Genomic DNA, 26,610 nt, shown 5'->3' on the forward strand with positions numbered 1-26,610 from the left:
TACAGAAGACATTGAAAGATGGTACTTGTTGTTGCCATGGCTGGCCATTAAGGGGCTAAAACATTGGGTAGCATTATAAATCTGCATCAGTCCGACTAGTATAAGCAGCCACGCACACATGCATGCACATCGCTATATTAGTGCAGTAATCTTGGATGCGACATTACACCCAATTTCACCTCGCCTACCTCACTCACTCAAATATTTCTTGCATCTCCGGGGATAAAGCCTTCATGATGCTGCAAGAGCTGTGGAAAACTCTCCTCAGTCACTCCACTGACTGGTGGAATCCTGTATTGTCCAACATTCCTATCTACAAATCCATTAACTCAACTTCCAACACTGTATCAAGTACAAATAAATTACTACACCCCTAATCTGTCATATCACCAAATGTGATTCACACCTACGTGTGTGTTTGTAGTTAAGATTATAGGGACCCGTATCTCAGTAATTCTCGAGAGAGAAGGAATGTTTGAGTTTATCCTGTCTGAGTATGTTGAAGGGATTTACTAGAAAATGTCGAGCAATAATTGTGAATGAGAGAGACTGTGTTACCTTCATCTGGGACATTCTACGAATATTTGTCGATGTAATATGACAGTGTCGAGCAGCATGGTTCTAATCTACTCAGCTGTGATATGTGCATGTAAGGCTGGAGGCTTACAATGATGGGCACAGCCAGTATTATTGGCTGTAACAAGCACATTAATCAAAATGGCTGCTCAGTCGGATAAAGGGAGATAATTGCATAACAGGAGATGTATAACAGGGCAGATTGAGATTGGGCAATGAATAGGTGTGTGTTTGAGAGTCTCGGATTACAAGGCTATTGTGGAAAAGTGGTTTGTAAGCTGTTGCACTTGCCGGTGTTACAAGTTTGTGAGAAACAATATTTTTCTTTAAGTGTCAAGATATTTGGTTCTGAAATATTTGTTTACAGAATTATACATGTATTTAATTATGCAATTGTTCAATGGTTTAGTTTAATGTAATTTTATGGTTTAGAGAGTGGCTGTCGTTTTGTTTAACTGCACATGCTTAGTTTCGTGTTTAGCAGTTTTATTGCTTTTTCCAGTCGCCTATGTGTTTGAATATGGACAGTTTGAAAAAGCAATAATGTAAAAATATGAATTTTAATCCAAAGAAAAACATTTTATGTTTTGTCAGATTGTTGTATCTCTCTGCAATACTTCCATCCTCAGAATGACACTGAACTTAGTAAGTGGGTGCCAACCGTCAACTTGACACCCAACTTGACCAGCTGACTGGTCCTTGGTCATTGTTGTGGACTTGTGTCCATCACGCAGGTAAACACTTACCTGTTGATGGTAATTGGATTTAGCCCCCAGGGATGAAATGGAAACCTGCTTCAATGACATGTTGTCAGAACACTCTGGCTCGATGACTCTCATCTATCCTTGTGGACTTGTCATTCAGTGTGAAAGAAGATTATATTTAGTTAAAGAATTTAAGATACTTCGCTCACTGGTGTTATCTGTCTATTGTTTGATAGGGATTAACTAGCAGTTGCCGGATGACAAAGTAGACGCAATTTATGGATCACAACTTCTTATTTACTTTAAGGTGAACCCGTGAAGATCCGGGGTAGAATAGGTCTTCAACAACCCATGCTTGCCGTAAAAGTCGACTATGCTTGACGTAAGAGGCGACTAATGGGATCGGGTGGTCAGACTTGCTGACTTGGTTGAAGCATGTCATCGATCCCAGTTGCATGGATCGATGCTCATGATGTCAATCACTGGATTGTGTGGTCCAGACTCGATGATTTACAGACCGTCGTCATATAGCTGGAATGTTGCCGAGTGCGGCGTTAAAAAACAAACAAAACAAACCAAACCAAACTAGTGAACTGTTGGCCCTATCGTCTGATGTCAGTTCACTGTGCAGAGTTGCATCCCTTAGGTGTGTCAGAAACCTATTACCATGTTGGTTTCACTGACCGCCATCAGGCTGACACTATGATTTATCTGAAATACTATTGACTACCCTTAGTACACAAGACAAATAGAGAGTGTCAGACAGGGTACTAATGACATCCTCACCTTATGTGAAAGTGGGTAACAGAAGGTTTCATGAACTCATGTGAGGACCCCCTTTAACGAGACAGTGTCAGAAGCTGAGGCAGATAAGTCCTAGACTTCCTTGTCACTTGCACCCCATGTTAACAAGACAAGATTCCCAATATTCAAACACTGTTGAAGCAGACCTTAATGATCCCAAACTTAATTTTGAACACTGGATATTTCCCACACAATGAGATAGTGACAAATGATAGATAGGTACAGGATTATCTTAAGGGATTTCCCACTGTGTGTGAGAAAAATCTAGAATCTTGATAAATATGTCAGCAAACAAACGCCTTTTTGTGAGCAACGTGTCACAATGCTTTTGAAACCTGACACCTATTGATGGAGCATATTGGGAAAGGAAAAATATTTTTTTTAAATTTTATATATTTTTACCAAAAAATCGTAGTTGGGTATACATTCGCTGTTATAAGATATTATAAGATAGATTTATATCGTGTTAAGTACATGCACGTCCCTGCACCCACGTTCTGGATCCGTTGATGACCAGTTAAAGTGTATAAACCAAAGTCAGAGCTCCAGATAACTTTTTAAACAGTTTTTACTTGACGGTTTCTGTTTTAATTGGGTTTTTACATGTTTCATTTGGGTAACCAATATTTTTCACTCATCTCTTCATTACTCTTTTGGGTTTTTCCCCAAATTAGTAAAGATTTTGACATTTAATACAAAAGATGAAATAATGTTTAAGATGTATGTCACGATTTTAAATATAGGCTTGACTTGGAAAGAAACTTAGCTCGTAATTGTGTTTTGGAAATTAGCTCTGTTGTACGCATGTTGAAAAAGCTTCATTGGGTTTTTATGCATGCTGTTTTCAAACAATTGAGTTTTTAATTTTATGCATGCATTTCTGTACGCAAGTTAATTGAAAGTAATTGGGTTTTGAATAGTGGGGTATTTTACGCAAATACGCATCTCTAGCTCTGCAAACTGCCAGTGAATTTGCTGATATCCTGTGATGTCTATTCAATCTGATGCTGTTTATGTATGTCCTCATTGTTTTCATAGTACTGCTACTCCCTATAGCGACCTTCAGTGATAAGGGTCCAATCTTTCAATTTCATAATCAACATACCGAAGTGCCCATCATATTAATGGGATTTTCTACCTCATTGAACAGATCTGCACCTGTTAATGCAGTCATTCATACCCTGCTAGCCTGTAGGGAGCTTGTCCGACCTCATGACCCCTGTAGAACATTGTAACCGTCATGTCCACCTCGCTGGACAGATATTTATATAAGGCACCACCCCAGGTCACACCTCCGCAAGTGACAGTACGTTACAGCCAATGGGACTCATTCTGAGAGCAGTAGGAGGACAATTGGTGAAATTGATACAAGCTGGAACACCAGATTACATCCCCATCATGTCAGAGGTCAGATGTCAGGGGTTAATTTTTATTTGCCTTTACAAATTTGGGATGGGGAGAAAGTTTGGTCTTCCATTTTTGAATTCTCAGTGGTCAAGTCAGAATGAAAGTTGAGAGGATTTACGTACCTGGCGGTCAGTTGTGTGTGGGTCCATGTAAAACAGTGCATTGTAAGTATGGGGATTATTTGTTATGTTATATTACAATCCTGGGATTAGCATCGCCACTATTTACCTGCCGTGGACGTTATTCACTAGACTTGCTCCAAGGCTGTACTACACGATAAGTCCATGGATGTATAGCAAGTCTACCTTATAGGCAAGGGACAACTTGTCCTTTTTAGTTATGAATCTAGGAAGTATGATTAACTAATAATCCTTTCCTGAGAGACTTGTGCAAGTCTAGTTATTCACCAGATGTGACATGTTAGGTCATGAAGGTGGCTTTGTGATGTTGAACTGGAAGTAGGTAAGATCAATGTCATTTCAATAGATTCTTGGTTCACATTTTGCTGGCTGTATTTGATTGTACTCCGTGCTTCTTATGAAGCGGTTGAACAAGAAATGAGGCAGATTGATGATACGATACCCACACAGTTTTGAATTCAGCAAATTGTTTTCATACAAGGTTTTGTTGGTCGGTCCTAGAGGATGCCCACGCTCCTGGAAATGTACAAGAGGATCATTGTTAAAGGACAAGGTTGGAGCCCATGTTGCCCATATGTTGATAAGTCTAAGAAATACTCAAAACGTATAGAAATATTATGAAAGTTAGCAGATGTGTTCAAATGAACATGATGAACTAGACATTGTTCATGAAAATAGTTGCATGTATTGAACACTAAATTTGTAGGTAATGCTGAAATGTGTCACTGAAACCGTGTCTTGGTTCCAGACATGGCACAGCTTACGATACCTTGTCCTATCTTGAAATAGGCATCAGAACAGGACCGTCTCCAACACCTTTGGGAATAAATTAGAAAAGGAATCCAAATCAAGTCTAGAATGATTTAGCGAGTCTAGATTGCCTGAGCTCTAGGATTAAGCATTGTTCTGGGCTCCATATGGATTATTTTTTTATTTTATAGATATAGTTTAAGATAAAATAACTTTATTCCTGAGACTAAACATTTGAGTTTCCAGTGTCTGTAGCAATACTAATATGGCTAACTAAATGGTTCCAGTTAATTTGTGACATTTGTTCAATGAGCTGGTCACGTTTCCATCCAGCCAATTTAGAGTCAGTGTTTGACAGTGGACTTGCGTAAGCAGTGAGCCGTGACCCTGCCAAGGAATATGTCCGAGCTGTATTTAACCTAAACCAAATACAATTTCAAACTTAGGCTGGTCCAGTGGTCAAGGTAAATATCCCTTAGTTTGAAGTCCTCCTTGTACAACTTGCCAAAGTTACCAGTTTTACAGAATTGTTGATCCACTTTTGGTAAGTGTATTCTTGATGATTCCTGCTCCATAGTTTATATTTGATCATGCTGATGTATGTCGGATACACGACCCTTAACCTAACCTTAATGGCAGTATGTAAAGTTTGGTCTTGTGTTGCACTGTTTGAATGGGAATAAATACGATTTTGTATTATCTGGCTTAATTAACTTTTCATGATATTTATATCAAATTGAAATATGTAATGTTTTGTCCCCAAACTGTGATCTTGTTTGCTTTCTGCTCGATTCATAATGTCCACGTCTGTGTGTGGTGAGGCTGTGATAGTATCAGCAGTTGAAGGGACTAATGGGGCATACACGACAATGTGTGGAATTTTATTGCCTGTCAAGAAGATAGAAGTCAGGACATTGATTGTAAAAATGTCTTAAAGATTTTTTTCAAATTTGTTAGTCGATATAAAGTCGATAAAAGCATGACAATGCAATTTGTCTACAGCAAAATATCCCTCTCCTCCATTCCTAGTTGACAAATCTTACTACCCTCTCTCCATACACAGAATTTGTTAAACAATAACTGCATATGGACGAGGATAAGAATATTTTGAGTTATTTTAGCGATATGTTTCTTGACACAAAGCAGATTGTGACATGTTGGTGGATATTTGCAGATAGTACAGCGATGAGCATTATAAGGATATGTTTGAGATTTTATCAGAGTCCTTGGGAGGAATGTTGCCTGTTGTTTGAGTGATGATGTTTAACAATTGCCTTCACTGTTACTTCTATGGATTGTATTTACCTTCTTGAAAAGCTCCCGGGAAGGTTGCTAAAGTTATCGAATGTTTCGGTCTGTCTGCACTGGAAGGTGTGATCGCAGATGAAATAAAATGTTTTGTTCGCTTGTTGAAACATTTCTTTGTCCTCTAGATGAATTAGACACTTACTTTCAAATAAATAGAGGTTTGAAGTTTTTTCCATGGGCTTTTCGGCACATTTGGGGAAAGTTTCCATTGAAGACACACCAGTGGGTAGGTTGTCAGGTTAACCTTTCAGAAAAACGCAGGTTTTTTACTGTTGTGTTGTCAAGTCTAGTTTTTGCAATTTTGTGTGACATTCTTTTTCTCGGATCTTTATAATCATGAAAGCTTTTTTGACGGACGATGACTTCCTTTGACTCTTTTTGACTCAACAGACATATTTACACATTATGTTTTTGTTTTTTTGTGGGCATATGTAACAATACCTCTTCTCATAGGATCGTAATTGAACTTGTCACAGAAGGTCACTTGACTTGAAGAGGTTCAAGGGTTACTACCTGACATCACTGTACTTGTGTAACAGGATGTAACTACATGTGCAATACAGGGTGAGGAGAGTGTTGTATTATGGGAGCATGGCCCATACATGATTATATTGGTACTGGCTAGTCTCTACTGTTGGAAAAATGAAGTACCTTGATACAATTCCTTGATGCTACAACATATTAAAAGTTGAAAATTATACACTTTTCATTTTGAGGCCTTTTATGGGTTTGTTATTCACTTGTTTAGGAAACCATTGAAAGTTTCAAGATGCTTATTTGTTTGTTGTGTAACGCAGCACTCAGCAATATTTTGTAATTTTATTCTGGTCTGTAAATAATCGTGCTGCACCAGACAATCCAGTGTTTGAGATCATGAGCATCTATCTATGCAATTTGGATACGATGACATGCATCAACCAAGTCAGGGAGCCTGGCTAAACGATCCTGTTTAAGTCGTGTCTTACAAGCATAGTTGCCTTTAACGGCAAGCATCCTAGGGTTGCTGAAGACCTATTTTCTACCCGGATCTTCACGGGCTAGTTTCAAGATGTACAATGCATGTGCTGAACAAATGACCAATACTTGTCATTATTGAGAAACCTTTTGTATTTGATTTTCTTGTGGATTTTAACACCTTAAATAATGAATTAAAACATTTTGTAAAGCTTGAATTTTGTTGTAGTTTTATCATAGCTTCGTTTCAAATTTAAGTTTGGGTTCTTTTGTTGTTTTTACCAGATATCTATGGCAAAAGCTGTTAAAATAGTTCTGTGGTCAAAGTAATAATGTGACTGCCTTTGTATGCTGTACACGAGCTGCTCAGCCTTTGTGGCGGCAGTTCGCAGTGGCTTGATGCCCACACTGACACTAATGGTTATGCTGAGGAGAGGAGAGATTCCACGTCACTGAAACACAAATATTGTCCCAGCGATTACAGACGTGCTGACAGGAGTGACCATCTCCTGAATGCTGGTCATTGAGGCCTTTACAGAAAATAACTGTTTCATGATCATAACTTACAAACTCTAAAACTCAGTCAGTTTGGTCAACCCATGAGAAAACTGTTCCAGATGGTGTGGCCATAACATTAAGTTCAAACATGGGTCATTTGGGGAATGTTTTTTTTTTCTTGTTTTTTGTTTAATGCCGCACTCAGCAATATTCTAGGTATATGACAGCGTTCTGTAAATAATGCATGTCATCATATCCCAAATGCGTAGATAGATGCCCATGATGTCAATCACTGGATTGTCTTGTCCAGATTGTTTACAGACCTGTCAGTTAGCGGGAATATTGCTGAATGCGGTGTTAATCAACAAACAAATAAAAATTGTTACGTGATACACCTGATTACTCTTGACTCATTAACCCATCTTCCATATTTCAGTATTGCTAACAGTTAGTTTTATAGCTTGCACTTCACGTTTAGTTTGGTACCTAAAGCTGTGTTATTTCTGCAATGCCACATATGCTTCGCATTAAAGGTCATCAGTCATCAGTCAAGTTTTAAACTTCTTAAACGCCAACAAAGTTTTGTGTGGCCTCACGCAAGCTGATTGGCCTTGGCGAGTTTCTGGCCAGTGTTGGGGTTGTGACAGGGGTGTCTGCTGTCTCCTTGTTTTTTCATTAGTCTGGTGAATGTGTTACAGGCATGCTAAGAAGGGGTTAATAGCCCTTGAGGCATGCGGTTCATGCTAATTCTGTGTGCTAAACCACCTGTACAAGAGCTTTTCCTCTTGCTCGTTAAGTTCAAGTTGAAAATGATTCCAACAGTTGCTTTATTAGCCATAGCGAGAAGGTTGAGGTAAAGACACCTGTGGTCATGGTTTTCACTGAGGTGTGTTGATGGTGGAAGCCTTATTGGATTCGGTTCAGCTGCATTCATTATCTCTGGATTAATTGTGGCTTGGTAAAGCAGATATTGGCAGCTTTATGGTGGATTTGAAGTCCTGGGGGAAGAAACAACTGCTAAATACGTCAAAGCTTGGAAGAATTCTCAGCAGCTATCTGTTGCGGTGATCATCTGTTTAGCTTGGAGAACTTGGAGAACCATATTGGAAAGACTGAGGAGCCTTCATGAATTGTTTCTTGTATTGACTTCTATTTTACTTCGAGTTTAACAAGGCCAGTATAACCTGGCATGTTTTCTTAAAGCACTTTAACATTAATTGTGCCTGGATACAGTTTTGTATATGGAAATATAAGGTTTGTTTCCTGGTTAATTCTGTTCAATAATCCTGACACTACTGTATCTGCTTTAAAACAGATGACAGCTGTTGAGATGAGTGACAATATTTGAAATCTGGTGCTTGTTGAGTGTTTATATGAGAGAGCAGGATTGTGAGGAAGAAGTCTGCAGTAGCATTGAGCCTTGGGATAGACACGCCAACTGTGGTGTGTCGTGTCATCCTGAGAAGGGAACACAACAAAATGAGGGAGGTGTTTTACTTCGATAGCTCGGACTACCTTGCTCCGTCCAAGTATAAGGAAGTTGCCCTTGGATATGAGACCTGTGAGTTTCCTGCTTGTGTTGTGTTGTATAGTGGTATCAAATAGGGGTAGGATATAACTAGTATATCACCCTGATAGCCTTGCTCCAAGGCTGTACTGAATAATAAGTCCATGGTTTATAGTCATTCTATTCTTATAATAGGCAAGTTTAGATTAGTGGACAGTATCTAAGGACACCAGGCTTTTATAGGGACAACTTGTTTTATTACTTATATAACCAAGAAATATTTAAAGTAATAATTTGTTGCTTTGGGACTTGTGCAAATCTATGACCCTGCATGTTTTATATGGTTGTATCAGGGGTGTGATATGATCAGTATGAGATAAGAGGGTCATGATGTCATACGTAACAGAATAATCAGATAATGATCTGTTCTGTTCTGTTATAGCCTTCATTCTGTAAGTAGTTCAAACTCTTGTACTCTTGTTCTTGGTTTTGTTTGTTTTGTGCCACAGAACAATAATTCCAGGTCTACGACAGTGGCCTGTAAATGATTGAGTCTCATGATAATACCTGACTCTGGGTTTATATTTGGGGGGTACAATGACATGCAATCAACCAAGTCACAGAGTCTGACTGCCTGATTCATTTATCATCCATAGGACAGGCCTAAGGTTCTGATGACCTATTCTGTTCTATTCCAGGTCTCATGCTATTGATCACTTGTTCCTCATGCCCATTGCATTGCTTACTGTGTGTTGCAATAATGGCTACAGCATGAGACTTGATGCTTGCTCACTCACTCACTCACTCACTCACTCAGGAAATAGGGGCACTGGTGACACATAAGTTGGCTGTGTAAAGTTGCATACCTTAGACAGAAGCATGATCATGGGTCACTATACTTATGTGTGTGGGTTTCCCCGAAGTGTAAGACCTGCATCACTTCGGGCTTTCCACCCACAATAACATGCCATGATATAACTGGAATACTGTTCAAAGCTGTGTTAAACCCCACTCACTCACTTTGGCTTTGTCAGCACTCACAGTGCTTTTTGGTTTCGGGGTGGTCGGGTAGCCTAGTGGTTAAAGTGTTTGGTCGTCACACCGAAGACCCGGGTTTGATTCCCGAGATGGGTACAATGTGTGAAGCCCATTTCTGGTGTCCCCCGTTGTGATATTGCTGGAATATTGCTAAAAAGCGGCGTAAAACCATACTCAATCACTTTTGGGTTTCACCAAAGTGGTCAGTGCCTAAAGTCTGCATCGCGTGGGCTTTCTCTCAACATCCATCAGACAAACCATGCTAAGACCCAAATACTGTTCAAAGCAGCTCTGAACCAAACTCACTCGCTCACTCCCGAAACAGTTCCTGATGCTGGTGGATGGTTGGGTAGCTGGTGATGTTGCAGCTGTCCACCAAAGACCAGGTTTCGATCCTAACCTGGTACAATAAGACCCATTCTTGGTGTCCTCTGCTGTGATATATATATACTGCTAGAAGCAACGTACCGCCAATATCTCTCTCACTAGCTGTTTGTGTCACTCAGCATGGATGATGACAATAAGTGTTTGATAAGTGGCACAGATGAAGGAAGTGCAAGGTAAACATTAACAAGATGGTGATATGTTTGTTTGTTTGTTTGTTTGTTTGTTTGTTTGTTTCTTTGTTTGTTTTCTTTCGTTTTTTGCATACCATACAGTTGTTTTGAACATGGAGGTATTCTGAACATTGACGAAGACAGAACCTCTGTTGAGGGAATTCTTATTTCTCGTAGCACTAGAAAACTTTAGACTTGCGTATCCAAAGATAGATAATGATATCAGGTGATAGCGCATGTTCCACAAGAAGGGACATATCAAAATGTCTACGTCTATTTTAGGATTTTACTGGAACAATAATAAGCATATGTGTAGTTCAGAAACAGATAAAAAGATAAAATTTTATAAATTATTTTTAAAATAATTATTCAAGAAGGTTAGTGATTCTGACAATTAAATTGTATACTTACAACGTATGAACGTATAATATTCATAATGACATGTTAGTAATAGTATATGACCCCTTGACCTCTATGGGTGGATGTAGATATTTGTGTGGTGAACTCTATGAAGAGCAGCTATTGTGTTCATCTGTTTGTCGACAATTAATCTTGTCTACACTGGTCATGTCTGCTCTATAATCCACCTTGTGTGACAACATTCTCTCAAAATTAACTTGTTGACAGACTGGTGCGTTATGTAACATATTAATATCTTTGGGTGTGTTTTACATGGGGCTGTATGCTGTGGTGTCTGTTTTTACACTGGCTGTGTTATACAGGGTGCATGGTGCAGTGTGTATTGTTATACACTGACTGGGATATAAGAGGAGAAGTATTGGTTCACAAGGAAATATGCCACTTGGAGAGTTCAAGTCACAATCAGGAACTTTAGGTCGACCTAGTCTTCCTGGTTATCGGCTTGTGTTGGTCTTAGAGCAGGCACTCTGTACATCACCCAAACTGAGTTGTTGTTTTTGTGACACATTTCTAAACAACTTTCTCTTCTTTCAGGTTTCATACAAAAACATGGGTACCTGGACCATTCCAGAGATGGACGCTTCAAGAAAAGTGAGTAGTGATTGCCGGAAATTGTTTTATGACAAATTTTGTTTGTTTGTTTTTTTGTTTGTCATTTAATGCCGCACTCAACAATATTCCAGCTATATGACTGCAGTTTGTAAGTAATCAAGTCAGGACTAGACAATCCAGTGACTGACAACATGAGCATCGATCCACGTAATTGCGTCAACCAAGTCAGCGAGCCTGATCACCCGATCCTGTTAGTTGCCTCTTACAACAAGAATAGTCGTCTTTTACGGCAAGCATGGGTTGCTGAAGACCTATTCTACCCCGGATCTTCATGGGCTCACAATATGGATGACTGAATTGTCTGGTCCAGACTTGATATGATGAGTTACAGGCTGCTGTGATATAGCTGGAATAGTTCAGAGTGCGGCGTTTCAACAACATTGAACTACAACGAGACGCCACGCCACTCCCCTCCACTCCACACCACACCACGCCATGCCACTCCCCAACACATCACCACTATGCCACAACACGTCACCACCACAACACAACACAACATGTTTAAGTTGTTTTGTTGAAATGATGTTCCTGTTATTTTGACTAAGGTCATGGAGGGCAAAGGAGTACTCGACATCGTCAGTACACGTGTTACATGTGGACCACGTATGGTTTTGATCAACACTTTATTGGGATCATATTGCAAGACAACTTCTGCAAATCTCTTTTGGCTGCTATTCATTCAGATAGTTTGATAATGGAACACAGCTTTGCACATGTCCACCAGGTCAATGTGTATTTATCCTAACCTGACTTGTTATTGGTATTATATGGGGATGACAGCCTTGGATAGTTACAGGAACAATGAGTTACGTTCATGTGTGATAGCAACTCTATGGTTGTTTCCAGTGTCTGATGCGGAGAGGTGGACACTAATTGGACTCTTACTTTTGACGATTGTGACAACAAATAATTGTATTACAGTCTGTATGAAAAACATTTTGGAGTAGAGTTCTGTAAATAAGTTGGCTATTGCTAGTTCAACTATTTATAACAAAAGGAATTTTACAACTCTGACATTAGAAGAGTGATCAGGGCAAACTGGGATTCGAACACAAGATGATGAGTTTCTGAAAAGATTAAAGGTTTGCAACTCTCGGCATGATCAGAGAATTGCTGTGCTTTTCGACATTAGGTCACATGTGCCTTGGTGTTTGAGGAAAAGACTGATCGCCCTTGTGAATGTGTGACATATTTAATTTGTAAGCCATTTGTTTGTGAAAGGAGTGTCTGATTTGATTCGTTTGTAATGTGCACACCCGAGTGGAGTCTACTTAATTTATTCTTGATCATGTGCATTGTTCACAACTTACACCATCTGATGTGAGACTTGGTCGTGTGACTCTCACAGCAATGTTCCCTCTTGCAAAACCACAGAGCTTCAGATGACTTTTTGAGCAATTGAGTTTTTACTCGAAGGTTTCTATTTTAATTGGGTTATTACATTTTACATTGGGTAATCAATATTTTTTTACTTATCTATTCATCACTCTATTTGGTTTTTTTCCGAAATGAGTAAGCATTTTGAGATTTAAAAAAAAATGAAATGATGTTTTAGATGTTTATAACGGTTCTAAATATAGGTTTAATTCGGGAAGTAAATTAGCTTGTAATTGTGTTTCGGAAATCAGCTCCATTGTACGTATGCTGAAAAATCTTCATTGGGTATTTACTGGTGCTGTTTTCAAACAATTGAGTTTTTCGTTAAATGCATGTGTTTCTGTACAGAAGATAATTGAAAGTAATTGGGTTTTGAATAGTTTTTTGGGTACTTTACGCAAATACGCAGCTTATCTGCAGCTCTGAGACCATATTGACTTCTACCAGAGAATGTTTCATATTTCATAAACTATTATGGGGGAAATGGGTGACCCTGTCGTGTATGGTGCCACAATTCCCAATAATGTTTCTAGGTTTGTCAGCATCATACCCGTGCCATGGTTTTCACTAAAATGGTAAAGGTCTGGCTTTCCTCCAACATTAAGCTGACGGCCAGTGACATAACTGGAAAACCGTTTAAATGGTGCTAAACCCAACTCCCTCATAAGCTATGGTTAAGTTAAAACTTTGTATTGTGAAATAATCACTTATTTTTGTAATTTTAAATTAACTTGAAATGAATGTTCATTGTTTTATTTTTTATTCAGTTGATATTAAATAGTCATCATTTGTTTCAATCTTCCTATCAAATAACAAAAAAGCTGAATTCAGGACTTTGACGTCAACCAAGCATATTTCATCCCAATTTATTTTTTCTCTTGTTTAAACCCTTTGTTTCCCCTAATTAGTCATGAACTGTAGTTTTCAAATACTTCGTTTAATTATTTTTCCCACTGCACATGTTGAATGATGAAGGAATATTTACGTTGACATCCTGTATGAGTTAACAGTGCCCTGAGAACATCCCCCTGTCTCACCCTACTTATTGTGCACTGTGTGCGGAGACTGTATCTCCTGGCAGTCCTAGATTTGACATTTTAATGGGAAAGGCGAGAATTTAACAAGATTTAGAGAATATAATGAGTTAGTTTTTAGAAGATGAAATTGTTTAATGATTGTGTTGAATTGTGAGGCTATATTACTGTGTGAAGTGGAGACATTTTTTAATCTTGTGGTTTTTTGGTGAGATGGTACTGGGACTAGAAATAGATGGAATATTTCAGTCTTCATGTGGTTTTATTTTGACTTTCAAAAGTTATATGGGGCCCAGGGGACTTGCAAAAAAATAATTTTAAGGGTCCTTGCAGGCAATATGAGGATCGTGTATACTAATGTAATGGTGTAATGAACAGTAGAGACTAGAATGACAGTGGACACTGATCATGATTGATGGATGAAATGAGAGAAACCAATAACTGCTCTTGACGTGCTGTAGGTCCAGTGACTATTATTGTGTGTCTCTCGGGACGAAGTATGTTCTCTTTCTGCGTCCAATTTCAACATTTGTCCGTCACAAAAACCCTGTAAACGTGATAAGACATTCAGGATGATATCATAAGGTAAGTTTCTTGCCCCCATGGGATTCAGGGCTAGAACTACTAAGTTCCCAGCAACTAATGGGATCAGGTGCCTTAGGCTTGGTGACCGATACTGTTTCATTGTACTCAGATTGCTTGTTGTAAGAGGGTTGTTACCCTGTCTGGCCCTCGGCTAAAACAAGGACTGGTCAGCTCGGAGTCAGTATACTGTGTCTGAGTGGGGTATTCATGTTAAACTGCGGCATGGTATCCCAGTGAGCTAGCACTATAAATCGGCATCAGTCCGGACTAGTACAAGCAGCCACACACACACGTGCATGCACGTCGCTATATAAGTGCAATAATCTTGGACGCGACGTTAAACCCCATTTCACCTCACCTTGTTGTAAGAGGCAAGTCAATGGATTGGGTATCCAGGCTTAGTGGCATGGTAAATTGCATGTCATCATATACCATTTGTATTTAACGATGCTCATGATGTCAATCACTGGTTTGTCGGGTCAAGATTCAATTATTCACAGCCATGACATAGATTAAATATTACTGAGTGCAACAAACAAGTAGTTTCTATGACCATAATTTTGTGCTTGTTTTTTATTTTGGCTAACACCTGTCATCACTGATTTTCAGTGGCCCATTCATATAATTTCCACAGCTATTTCTCTTTACGCCAAGTGGAATCTGTTTCGGCAGAAAATCTAGGCTGGTTATTCTCTTGCATTGGCAATTTATTTTTACAGGTACTTTTTAGAAAAAATTCCAAATCGGTATGTGGGAAACAAATATATTATAAGAGATAATTCTGATTATTTAGTTTGGTTCGTCAAAGGTTATCTGAATATGTTTCTGTATGTGCAGATTTTTTCCAGTTTGTCATGTCGTTCATGAAGTGTGACATTGTTAGCACATCTATTTTGAAGTGAAAACGTGAGTTTGCATTCTCCAAGATAGTTTCTTTTACTTTTTTTATTTACTTTTTCTCTCTCCGTTGTTTTCGGGTTGGCTTTATCTGCACTGAGAAACAGGTCTTGCTTAACTACTGTCTTCACAATGATTCTGTGATAATTCTCTGGTTATCTCTGGTTTTCCCCATGTTAAATTCATAGGTTACAGGTTTAGGTTCTCTTCGGCATACCAAGCTGATGGTATCAGACATTTTGTTGAGGTATTTGCTATATCGAGGACACTATGAGTAACTTTAAGAGGGAAATGTGTTTCCTATTAAAAAGAAATTGACGTCATGTTCCAATATGCACAAGAAACGCCCTTCGGTAAAATCTTGTGATTTTCTGTTTGACAAATGGACGCTGTTTGTTGCTGTTGATACGCTGAAGTCATCAGACAATATATGCTGAGACTGGTCCATTCCCTGATGTGGGGGCTATTCTAGAAATGTGTGGAACCAGGAAAAGAGGATGCTGGGTAAAGTGGTTCCGTCAACAAGTCCGTGACAGGAACGACGGATGTCACAAACCCTTCATTGATTTTCTTTGTTTTTATTGATGCTCTCTGTTTGTAAGTGACGACTGATTATTCTTGCCAAACATCCGATGGCGTGTAATGTAGACATAATCATCTTTCCTTCGTCCAGACTCGAACCTAATACACAAGAAATATCTATGTCTAAAGGGAGGAATATTTGCAGCTCTCCCAATCCAACACTTATATAGGTGCAGCCCTTGATTTGTGGTGGGACCAAGCTTGTCTGGCATTGGTGGAAAGTTGCTGCATTGTTGGCTGGTATGAGTCGCACCTAACTGTTAACACATTGATTGTCCGGCCACAAATCCCTGACAGCTGAAGCAGGGTGGTGGTATTGGTGATGGTGATGTGATAATATCCATATCACACTGCTCACTGTGGAATAACCAGTTGTGGACAACCAACATTGGATTATTATTTGGACTTTGTGGCTTATCTTGTGATCGTTGGTGTGGTTTAAAGAACTCAGGACAATGTTGCTGGAACGGGGAAGAAGAAAGCTTGGCCATTATAAGGGGCCAAGCAATGTACAGATTTTGAGAGTTCGACAAATGTCATTTCGTAAATCTGCTGTGGCCTTTCCCAAGAAGAAAGTTGTTTTGTATTCAGGTAAGGTTCGACCCGCATTAATTAATAGATTATTCTGAAGTCTTGGCATTTACTTTTGAAAGGGCAAGGAGGGACACTGGGGTAAGGTCAGTCAGTTTGGGATGGAGGAACTACTCTAAGTGCAAGGTTTGTGTGAAAGGTTAATTAGGGGGTGTTTAAGAAGAGGAAGGACAAAGTCTATAAACTAGAGTTTTGCACTGTTTCCTTGCACTGATACAATAGAAGAAGTAACACAATCGGAAACATTGTACTATTTTACTGTCTGGTTTTCAGGGGTTTACCTCAGGATTCTCAACTGACTGAACGCTTAGAATGCAGGCAAATCTGGAAAAGCACAATATTTTGTGCATACTTGGGCTGTTTTTGTTTTTTTAACTTTTATTGTTTATGTACGTGTTACATAAAACAGGCTTCAGCCCAGGGGGGGCAGAAAGCCTGTGACATGAATTTTTTTTTCCCACTTATCAGTACGTGTTAGACTTTTTAAAGAAAATAACACACTTCTCACTCACACATTCACTCTCGTTTTTGTTTGTTTGTTTGTTGTTTAACACCACACTCCGCAATATTCCAGCAATATGACAGCGGTCTGTAAATAATCAAGTCTGGACCACACAATCCAATGATTGAACATCAATCTTGGCAATTGGGATACGATAACATGCATCAACCTTGTCAGTAAGCCTGACCACCCGATCCCGTTAGTCCCTCTTACAACAAGCATAGTCGCCATTTACAGCCCGCATTTGTTGCTGAAGACCTATTCTACCCCGGATCTTCACGGGTTCCATTCACTCTAGTAATACAAATCTACTTTGGATTATTTTGAGTTATTAGTTTCTTACATTTTGAGCTTTAATACCATAATGCCTCTTTCTCTTAACCTTATCCATTATCAGTGAAATGCAAGTCTACCCCCCAAAGTGAGTGAGTCAGTTGGGTTTAACTCCGCTTTTAACAGTATTGCATCAACTCTACACAGCCATATATTTCTTATAACTGTATTAACATGAATTATGATTTTTTTTCTTCAAATTTACTGCAGACTTGGGGACTAATATCAGTGTCTGAACAGGTCTAGATAAGTCCCTGGGGTTTGGTCCCATCCTTACCAATACTGCAAGTGGAGTGCTTCAGATCCTCAGCCATTAGGTCATCATCCTATTATGGATTAGAATAAGAAATGCTATTGCAGTAAGGACATTATGTTGATATTTATTAAGGGTGTAGTCACATACGAAGATTTATGTGATCCCTGATGTATATATATTAGATATATGTAGATGAGGATTATGTGGCATCTGTGTTGTATAATATAGAACACCTACCTGGTGGTAACAAACCAACCACTGTTTTCTCTGAAGGGGATGAATGAGCATATTTTATTTGGAATTCTTTGGACAATTGCGGCTATGACTTGACTGTCTTCCTCAGCTTCATGTTAGGATATTGTGCACATTTGTGATATTGCCAGAATGTTTCTGAAAGTATCGAAAAACAATGCTTGCTGGATATATTAATATATTTCATAAAGTATATTTGTACATTATTCCTCGCAGAAGACCAAAGTTTTCAAGCCTCCCCCTTCCCAACCACCCCCAAATCTCAATGTGGTAATGTTGTAAAGTTCTATAGTCATGGGTTGTTCGAGTCCCATATTCACCCTCAATCTTGGTTTGTTAGTACCATGCTCGTGGACCGGTAAGATCCGCGGTACAATAGGTCTTCAGCAACCAATGATGCTTTCCGTAAAAGGGGACTATGCTTGTCGTAAGAGGCGACTAACAGGATCGGGTGGTCAGGATCGCTGACTTGGTTGATGCATGTCATCGACCCCAATTGCGTGGATCGATGCTCATGATATTAATCACTGAATTGTCTGGTTCAGACTCGATTTTTTACAGACCGCCGTCATATAACTGGAATATTGCTGAGTGCGGTGTTAAACAACAAACCAACCAATCATCATGGATAGGGAGCATCCAGGGATCCTTGACGTCTTCTCCTTTCATATTGGAATCTAGGGACCCTAAATCAATCTTCAGAAATTATTGTTATAACAGAGACCCCTAGATATTCATGCTTGCGTTTGAACTCCATGAATGCAATATGTTGAGTCTGTCTAAACCCAGTAAGCATGATTCTGACATAACCAACATTCTTCCAACTTTTCAGACTTCCATTGTAAATATATTGAAAAGATTTGCAAATATTCTTCACACAGAGATGACACGATCTGATTGGTTGGTCCATAGTGTAAACTGCACATTAGATTATCGCGATTATCCAGGGATTAACATCGGAATCATCAAGTCTACATCATCAGCTGGACCGTTTAACCAGGGCGGACTTAATCCAATCTGCAAACACACATTCTGTGTGAGTAACAAAACATGTTAAAAGTTGTGTTTGTTTTAAACAAATTTGTTGACAACGGTGTCAGCTTATGCAAAATGTTATTCTATCCAGCATACACACACACATGGATGGCGAACTGTGTGGCGTACTAAACAAGTGATGAGTCGACAAATGTTTGATAACATGATTATGTAAGTAACATCTCTTGTCAAGCCCTACAATGGCAAATCGGCTAATATTTATCCCGAGTGAAAAAACTGTCGTCCTCGACAACTGCTAAGCACGTTGAAACTCGGTGAACTCGCAGACCTTCCGGACAAAGACGAGTGTCGAGGTGGTTGTGCTGCTGCTAGAGGGTGCTTTTTACACTTCAGTGAAGGTTTCTTCCATGGCACATTCTGTAGTTCCATCTTCGACCGAGAGAATAATGAACTTCTTCACTTCCGACAGACATCGTCATGCAAAAACTGCAAAAAGGGAGAAATTGTGGCTTTGTATTTGAGAAATGAACCTTCAACACTCTAGTTAGGTCAGATCTTAAGAAGCAAACATAAAAATTTACTATGTCACCTATGTCAAATGGATTCTTTTGTGTCAAGTTCATATTTAAGGGGGGAGGGGGAGATGTTCATGCAAGCTGTTACTTGTTTTTTTAATTTGACATTACAAATCATGAAAATAGAAGATAAACAAATCTTTTATGAGAATGAGAATTTGCAACACGTCCAGCTGCCATGATCTCCCAGCCCTTATATCACAGCTGCATTTAACAAGACAACTGAAACAAATACATATATAGTCAAAGTCAAATATGTGTTTCCAACCTGAACCTCATCAGCAGGTTATGTATAGCAAAGTCTGAGTTAGGACAGTGCACAGTTAGCAGTTGATATAAGACATGCATTAATAGCACTAGATCTCGTACATACATAATTAACACTTGATCTAGTACGTACATGATCAGGGCACAGGTTCAGTGGGTACTGAGAGAGTCCCTTGGGATAAGGACGTGCAATATGTATAATCAGCTGTAGTGCTGGAACCAGCCTTTGATTGTGGTCAAGATTTATGTAATAAACACAGGTCTTGTTTGTATGAAAGATGAAAGAAACGGGGCTGTTTGTTTCGGAGACAGGAAGTACGTGAGGAGGTCAGGTTGGGGGCTTGTGGGTTGGATTATGGGAGTCAGTAATGTGTTTACTCAACATTGTGTTACAGAATGTAGGGTTCGGTTACTCAGTGTAGCAGATAAGTTTGTTTAATGGATGGCTATTACCGTGTTTATGTTTGTAGGTCATCATTACAACATGGTTCCCTTGGTTCTAGCCAAGTTTCCTGATTGTATTCGTTGTCTCGAGAGGGTCATTGCTTTACAATGCCTTTCTCTACTACTCGGTGTTGGGGGAGTGAGATATATTGTGCTGTTATGAAACTTAGATGACAATGACTTATGCAAGTGTGTACAGATGACTTATGTAAATGTGGTCTTGTTTTCACTTGAAATGAAATGAAATGTTTCTTTGAACTTGATGAATGTTAGTTCCATTAGCAATGTCAAATACTATTTCTATGACAATATCTCCATGCAGTCAGTTAATCTCAGTTCCCGTGACAACATCCCACCAAAAGTTGAATGAGTGAGTACTTGGAATCTGTTCTCTTTCATTTGGCCAAAAAAAGCGGATTTAGGTCCAGGGTTCGATCAATGACCTCTTGAACATACTAAAAGACGTTAAAAGATGGTACTTGTTGTTACCCTGTCTGGCGCTCGGCATTAAGCGGCTAAAACAAGGACTGGTCGGCTCGGAGTCAGTATACTGTGTCTTAGTGGGGTATTCATGTTAAACTGCGGCATGGTATCTCAGTGAGCTAGCACTATAAATCTGCATCAGTCCGGACTAGTACATTTTAGCAGATGCATGCATGCACATCGCTATATAAGTGCAATAATCTTGGACGCGACATTAAACCCTATTTCACCTCACCAAATATGTTAGAGCCCTTTAAAATGTTTACTAAAATACATCAGTTGCATTAATTCACAGGTCAAAAGATTTACTAGTACAAGGTTCAGAAAGGTCTGTGTCTTTCCACTTTGAGTTTTTATTAATTTGGGATATTTACTTGTGGCTGATTCTGAGGAACAGAAAGAAGGTAATCCTTGTGCTGCCTTATTGCCAGGAAAAGAGGCTGTATCCAAAATAAGAATTCCAGCACCTCTGGTCGGGGAGCTTGAGTTCCTCGTCTGGACGCCAGTGTAAATGTGTGCGAGTCCTTGGTGGATAAACCACCATTATTAGTATGTGTGTGAAATCCCGGGAATGGAAGGATGTGTGATCATGACACATTGCTAGTCTCTCATCTGGCAAGGTGTTGAGCGCGTTCAAACTGACCAACGTCCAAGGCATTTATTGGTCCGTCAACAGCCACTGTTCTTTTGACGCCTGGGGTGGGAGACATGTTCAAAGAACTCCTGTCATTCCTGTGGATTTGTTCTGATGGCGTGGGCAATGTTGAAGTTGCGTGGCTAATGTTAGGAACACAGTTTTGCCGGACGAAATGTTCCAGGGTGTCGCCTGTGATTGACTAGGAATTAGGACCACTTGAGTTCTAAGAGGTGGATCAGGATTTGACAGTGTCGTGCTTAATGCTTTGTCGCATCTGGCAGAGGGAGTGATGACATATTTGTCAGCTCCTTGCTTCTAGGTCCGCCGTTGTGTTGATGTTGCAGGGATAGAAATTAACCAGGACTGAGTCTACAAGCCTGAATAGTGTTAACATATAGGATCATCCCCAAAATGTTCAAAGCTCTACCAGCCCTTACCCTTGAACATCAGCGAAACTGGCTCGGGCTGGAGGGCGAGTCCCAATTTCTATCCCTGATGTTGTGGGGCGGTCGGGTAGCCTAGTGGTTAAAACGTTTGCTTGTCACGCCGAAGACCCGGGTTCGAATCCCAACATGGGTACAATGTGTGAAGCCCATTTCTGATGTCCCCCGCAGTGATATTGCTGGAATATTGCTAAAAGCGGCGTAAAACCAAAACTCACTCACTCACTTCCTGATGTCGTGATGAGGAAACACTTTCATGGTGACCTTCAGCAAGCATGAAACTTGTGACACTGTTTATCTTTGAGATAAAGCTAAACCAGTAATGACTCCCTCCATCCCTTCCTCCTATGTTCCCCCTCCCCTCCCTCCCCTCCTGGAGACCAGGTGTATGTCACCTGATAATAGATACGCTGATAATATCGTGATGCTCGACATCTCAAAAACTGTGTAAAAATATCCACCATGAAATGACCAGCCAGCTAGGTGTTTGGACAACACTAACGAGCTTCCAGAAGATGGGATCAGGTGTAGGAAGATGAAGGTTGTTAGGGGAATTGTATCCTTTGGAGATAATGAGGGTAAAGTCAGGAAGAGTAGAACCTTCTTTGTCAGGACCCTGATAACTAGACCTGTGACCTTCCAGATGATTTGCTGGAAACATCTACAGATTCCTCTTTGTACAGAAACATTTAGACTAACATCTAGTCTCTGATATCAACATATTTAACAGATAAAAAATTATAGTCATAAAAATGTAATAAAAAGGAGCCTGGAGACTTTTAGATAGTCTAGACTTGCCAAATATTATAGACTTGCACGGGCTGTATTGGATATTTTTGTTTCAAGGTCTGTATCACAGACGATGTTCTTTAACTTTTAATGATTATAAAAGACATGAAAGATGTTGGCTTGCAAAAGTTTGAAAGAAGATGGAAATCCATGCATGTTCATGGCGTGTGTTCAGAATATTGAAGTATCTTGTCCGTGGTAGAACTGACACGGTGAGGCAATGTTGCTGGTCTGAATTAGACTTCACTGTTTGTTTAAATATTTATGTTGATATTAAAGGAATGTTTATGAAATACAAATGACATTTATTTGTAGTTAACTTTGATCTGATGTTCACAAGTTCTTAAAAATTCTAGACGAAAGTTAGCAGAATTCTTTAAGTTGTTTGAAAGTAATAGGGACTCTTAAAAAAAGGCAGACATAGAAAGAAATACATCATAAAGAAATTTTGTACTTTTATGTAAAATTGAGAATACTACCCGAATGCTGAATCAGCACTTATGATACACATGAGGTGAATGTCCTATGACATGAGGGGCGGTCGGGTAGCCTAGTGGTTAAAGTGTTCGCTCGTCACGCTGAAGACCGGAGTTCGATTCCCGACATGGGTACAATGTGTGAAGCCCATTTCTGGTGTCCCCCGTTGTGATATTGCTGGAATATTGCTAAACGCCGCGTAAAACCATACTCACTCACTCACTCACTCACATTCAGTATACTTTTTGGCTGAGGATACTTATATATATACTCGGCCCAATTCATCATAGATTAGATTTATCATATTTCCTGTATTCTATTGTACTGCGTATTCCTCAGTGATAACCGAGAATGTTTCTAACTTGTTAGCCGTCAGTTTTCACAGTGGGGAGGTATTTGTCACAAGTGACGTAGATGATATATCTGTTCACATCTACATTCCAATCCCAATCTCCATAAAGGAAATTGTGTGCTATAGTCAGGCCCTTCGATGTCCGTATTGGTCGGTATTCTACATATATCAAGCAAACAATAACAGGATTTAGCTAGTTGAGCTGTCTACCTACCCATCCCCCATCTCACACCCATCTCTCACCTGGTCACACTGATTACAGGTAAAATGGAATGTGAAACACCTGTCATTTCTTGATACTGTTTGTTTGCCAGCAGTGCTCAGATGTAGATGCACAGGATAGCACTGGATCAAATGTGACATCTTTTCATTATTTTGGGTGAGATAATTTTGATATTGATTTTTAATGAAAATTATACTGTGTATTTAATGTGTTGGTGTTAGGACTTGGGGTGAACAGGTTATCATTTCAGTATACTTTGGGGCGGTCGGGTAGCCTAGTGGTTAAAGCGTTTGCTCGTCACGGCAAAGACCTGGGTTCGATTCCCGAGATGGGTACAATGTGTGAAGCCAATTTCTGGTGTCCCCCGCCGTGATATTACTGAAATATTGCTAAAAGCAGCATAAAATCAAACTCACTCACTCACTCACATTCAGTATACTTTGTGGCTGAGGATACTTATTGCTCTGTCAGCAATTTTCTGTCTGTATATTGCGGCCTGGAATTGATCAAGTCTGGACCAGACAACCCAGTAGGGCTGGGATGATACCCCAACTGTGCAATCCTATACCTTGCTCATGACCTAATACAAATGATGATACGTGCATGTGTTCTTATCGGCCAGGTGCATAAGCCATCTTTTTCATAGACAGGATGGCCAAATACCTGGCACACTGACTATTTACAGTTGGCAGTGTCAAGTATGGCACAATGGATGAAAATATTTGTTTTCACTACTTATTTTACTAGTAATTAGTGTTTTGTGTAACATTTATTTAAGAATACAGTTAAGGTTAGAACAGATACTTTTTTACTTTTTTGTGTTGTTGTGATCGATACTTGTATTGAAGTAAAAAATCATGATGCATCTGTGTATCATCCAAATACTACAAACCAAGCAGACCATTATTTTGAAAGAGAAACCACAAACAGTCACGGGCCACATACCCTGCCGAAACTTAATCTGTTTTGACATTATACAAGATGGAATTCCAGACATTGTCCCATCCCGTCCCATCCATTGTTCATCGTCTCCATGTGTCATGTATGGCTGTATGTTTGTGAATCCCCAGAAAGAAAATGAAGAGATTGATAGTGTAGCTGTGGAATGTGTCCTGGTCGTGATATTGTGCGTAGAACATTTTATTTAGATTTACTGAGTCAGGTTGGAGGATTGGTTGCCTTGCGTTGTGAATGAACGGGTTACAACAGAGGTGATCATGTGACTGATTACGCCATGCAGTGCCCGGCCCAGTGTAGTGAGATGTTAATGTGAAATTATCAAAAAGGAAGAAGCTGTTTACGTTTCTGAGATTAGATCAGATAATATTGAGTCATGCTCAAGCTGGGCTTTTTACATTAAAGAAGTTTGGAACACAAACCTGAGAGTTTGGAGTACTGAAAGAGTTGAAGTAAGTGTATTCGATATTTTATTTTGCCTTAGGCTCGGAGAATTTTGTTGAAGGGACAGACACTTTTTATTGATTCATTTCTTTGTTCATTTGATCATTAATTCTTTCTTTCAAGGGCGGTCGGGTAGCCTAGTGGTTAAAGCGTTCGCTCGTCATACTGAAGACCCGGGTTCGAACCCTGACATGGGTACAATGTGTGAAGCCCATTTCTGGTGTCCCCCGCCGTGATATTGCTGGAATATTGCTAAAAACGGCGTAAAATCAAACTCACTCACTCACTCACTCACTCTTTCTTTCAATTCATCTGATCTTTCTTTCATTCATCGTCTGATCATCAATTCATCTTATCATTCATCTTATTCATCATCTGAACAATCATACTTCATAATCATAATCATACTAATCATATCATTCGTTCAGCAATTATTTTATTATATTTAATATCATCATATCACCTTTCAACCGTATCTAATGACAATTAATTTGCAAGTCTCTTAAGACTCAGAGCTGTCATCTCTTTTTCTATCTTGACAAGCGTGGTCATCCTGATGTCAGTGCATTCATAATGGAAGCGATCTGTTCGATCGTAATCTCAGTGCATTATGGGAGCGATCTGTTAGAACGTAATCTCTGTCAGTCAGTATCAGCATGTGAGGTCACAAGCGATTGTTGCGTTGATTGGTCATGTTTGTGAGTGACATCCAGCTGTTTGATGTTCGCGTCAATATCTGTCAACGACGTTGTACTGTCATTAATACCATAAATAGACCAGATGATTGTCAGTGGATGGCTACATATATCAGACAGATATGAGTGTGAGTAAAAATGTACTGAGTTGTCATCAGTTTGTTTAGTCTAAAAAGATATATTGTCACTGTGATATCAGAATGTAATTATAAATTCTTATTTCATTATTTACAAAGACGGATAGTTAATTCTTACAATATCAAGTCTTTGAAATTCAATATCATGTTATTGCTAAAAGCAGCGTAAAACCTCACTCACTCACTCACTCACTCACTAATGAATTTGGATTGTCTCAGAGGAAAGAAACTGATGATATAGTTTTGAAGTTATGGATGGTATAATTTGTATTCTCAACATATTGCAACTTTTGTCCAAATAATTTGTCGCCAAATTAAATATTTTGAACTGCACAAGTTTATTGTTATCTCTATTTCAACCTAGTCTCTTATAAATAGGTTTGCTACAATAAAACTTCATTCTTAATTGAAAGGGTATGATAATTGTAAGATATCCTGGTTTACACCTGAGTACATTGTCTCCACACTGATGTCTCCCTCATCTTACTATTGTTGCAGGGGCGGTCGGGTAGCCTAGTGGTTAAAACGTTTGCTCGTCACGCCGACGACCCGGGTTCGATTCCCGACATGGGTACAATGTGTGAAGCCCATTTCCGGCGTCCCCCGCCGTGATATTGCTGGAATGTTGCTAAAAGCGGCGTAAAACCATACTCACTCACTCACTATTGTTGCATGGACTGGTTCTCAGTGGAATGTGTCATGGCATATTTAAGAGGACAAATTCCTGTTCCTATCTGTTCTGTGAAACCTATTTTTACCTTCTTATCAAGTTGGTATTTCCTATTATTTATGCTTAATGTCTTGCCTCAGGATGAGAATTATTTCCTCGCAATAGAATTTAATTTGAATAAATACAAAATGCTGAAAGATTTACTGTTTGTATCAAATGAGAGGGGGAGAATCAGTCACCTACTCTGTCATAGATTGTAATACAGACCCTGAAACAGCTATATCCAGTTAAGCCAATGCATGCCTATACCAGTGGGCAAGTCTCTATTACTGAAACA

General features: G+C 39.3%; 1 protein-coding gene across 3 annotated transcripts in view; it reads left to right on the forward strand.

The window, feature by feature from the left end:
• LOC139462195 (rho family-interacting cell polarization regulator 2-like) overlaps positions 1-26,610 on the forward strand; it is a 127,438-nt gene that overhangs the window by 63,454 nt on the left and 37,374 nt on the right. For 2 of the 3 annotated variants that reach the window (XM_071243767.1, XM_071243765.1), the window contains one exon: positions 11,198-11,254. Coding sequence is in view for 2 of the 3 variants with exons in the window: in XM_071243765.1 (XP_071099866.1) it covers positions 11,198-11,254 (57 nt within the window). In the remaining variant the exon portion in view is untranslated. Of the gene's footprint in view, positions 1-11,197; positions 11,255-16,065; positions 16,342-26,610 lie in introns of those variants that run through there. The other variant, XM_071243766.1, reaches the window with a different exon arrangement.

The sequence above is a fragment of the Haliotis cracherodii genome, unplaced genomic scaffold (assembly GCF_022045235.1).
Source record: "Haliotis cracherodii isolate W230 unplaced genomic scaffold, xgHalCrac1.p SCAF_15, whole genome shotgun sequence".
Lineage (NCBI taxonomy): Eukaryota > Metazoa > Mollusca > Gastropoda > Lepetellida > Haliotidae > Haliotis > Haliotis cracherodii.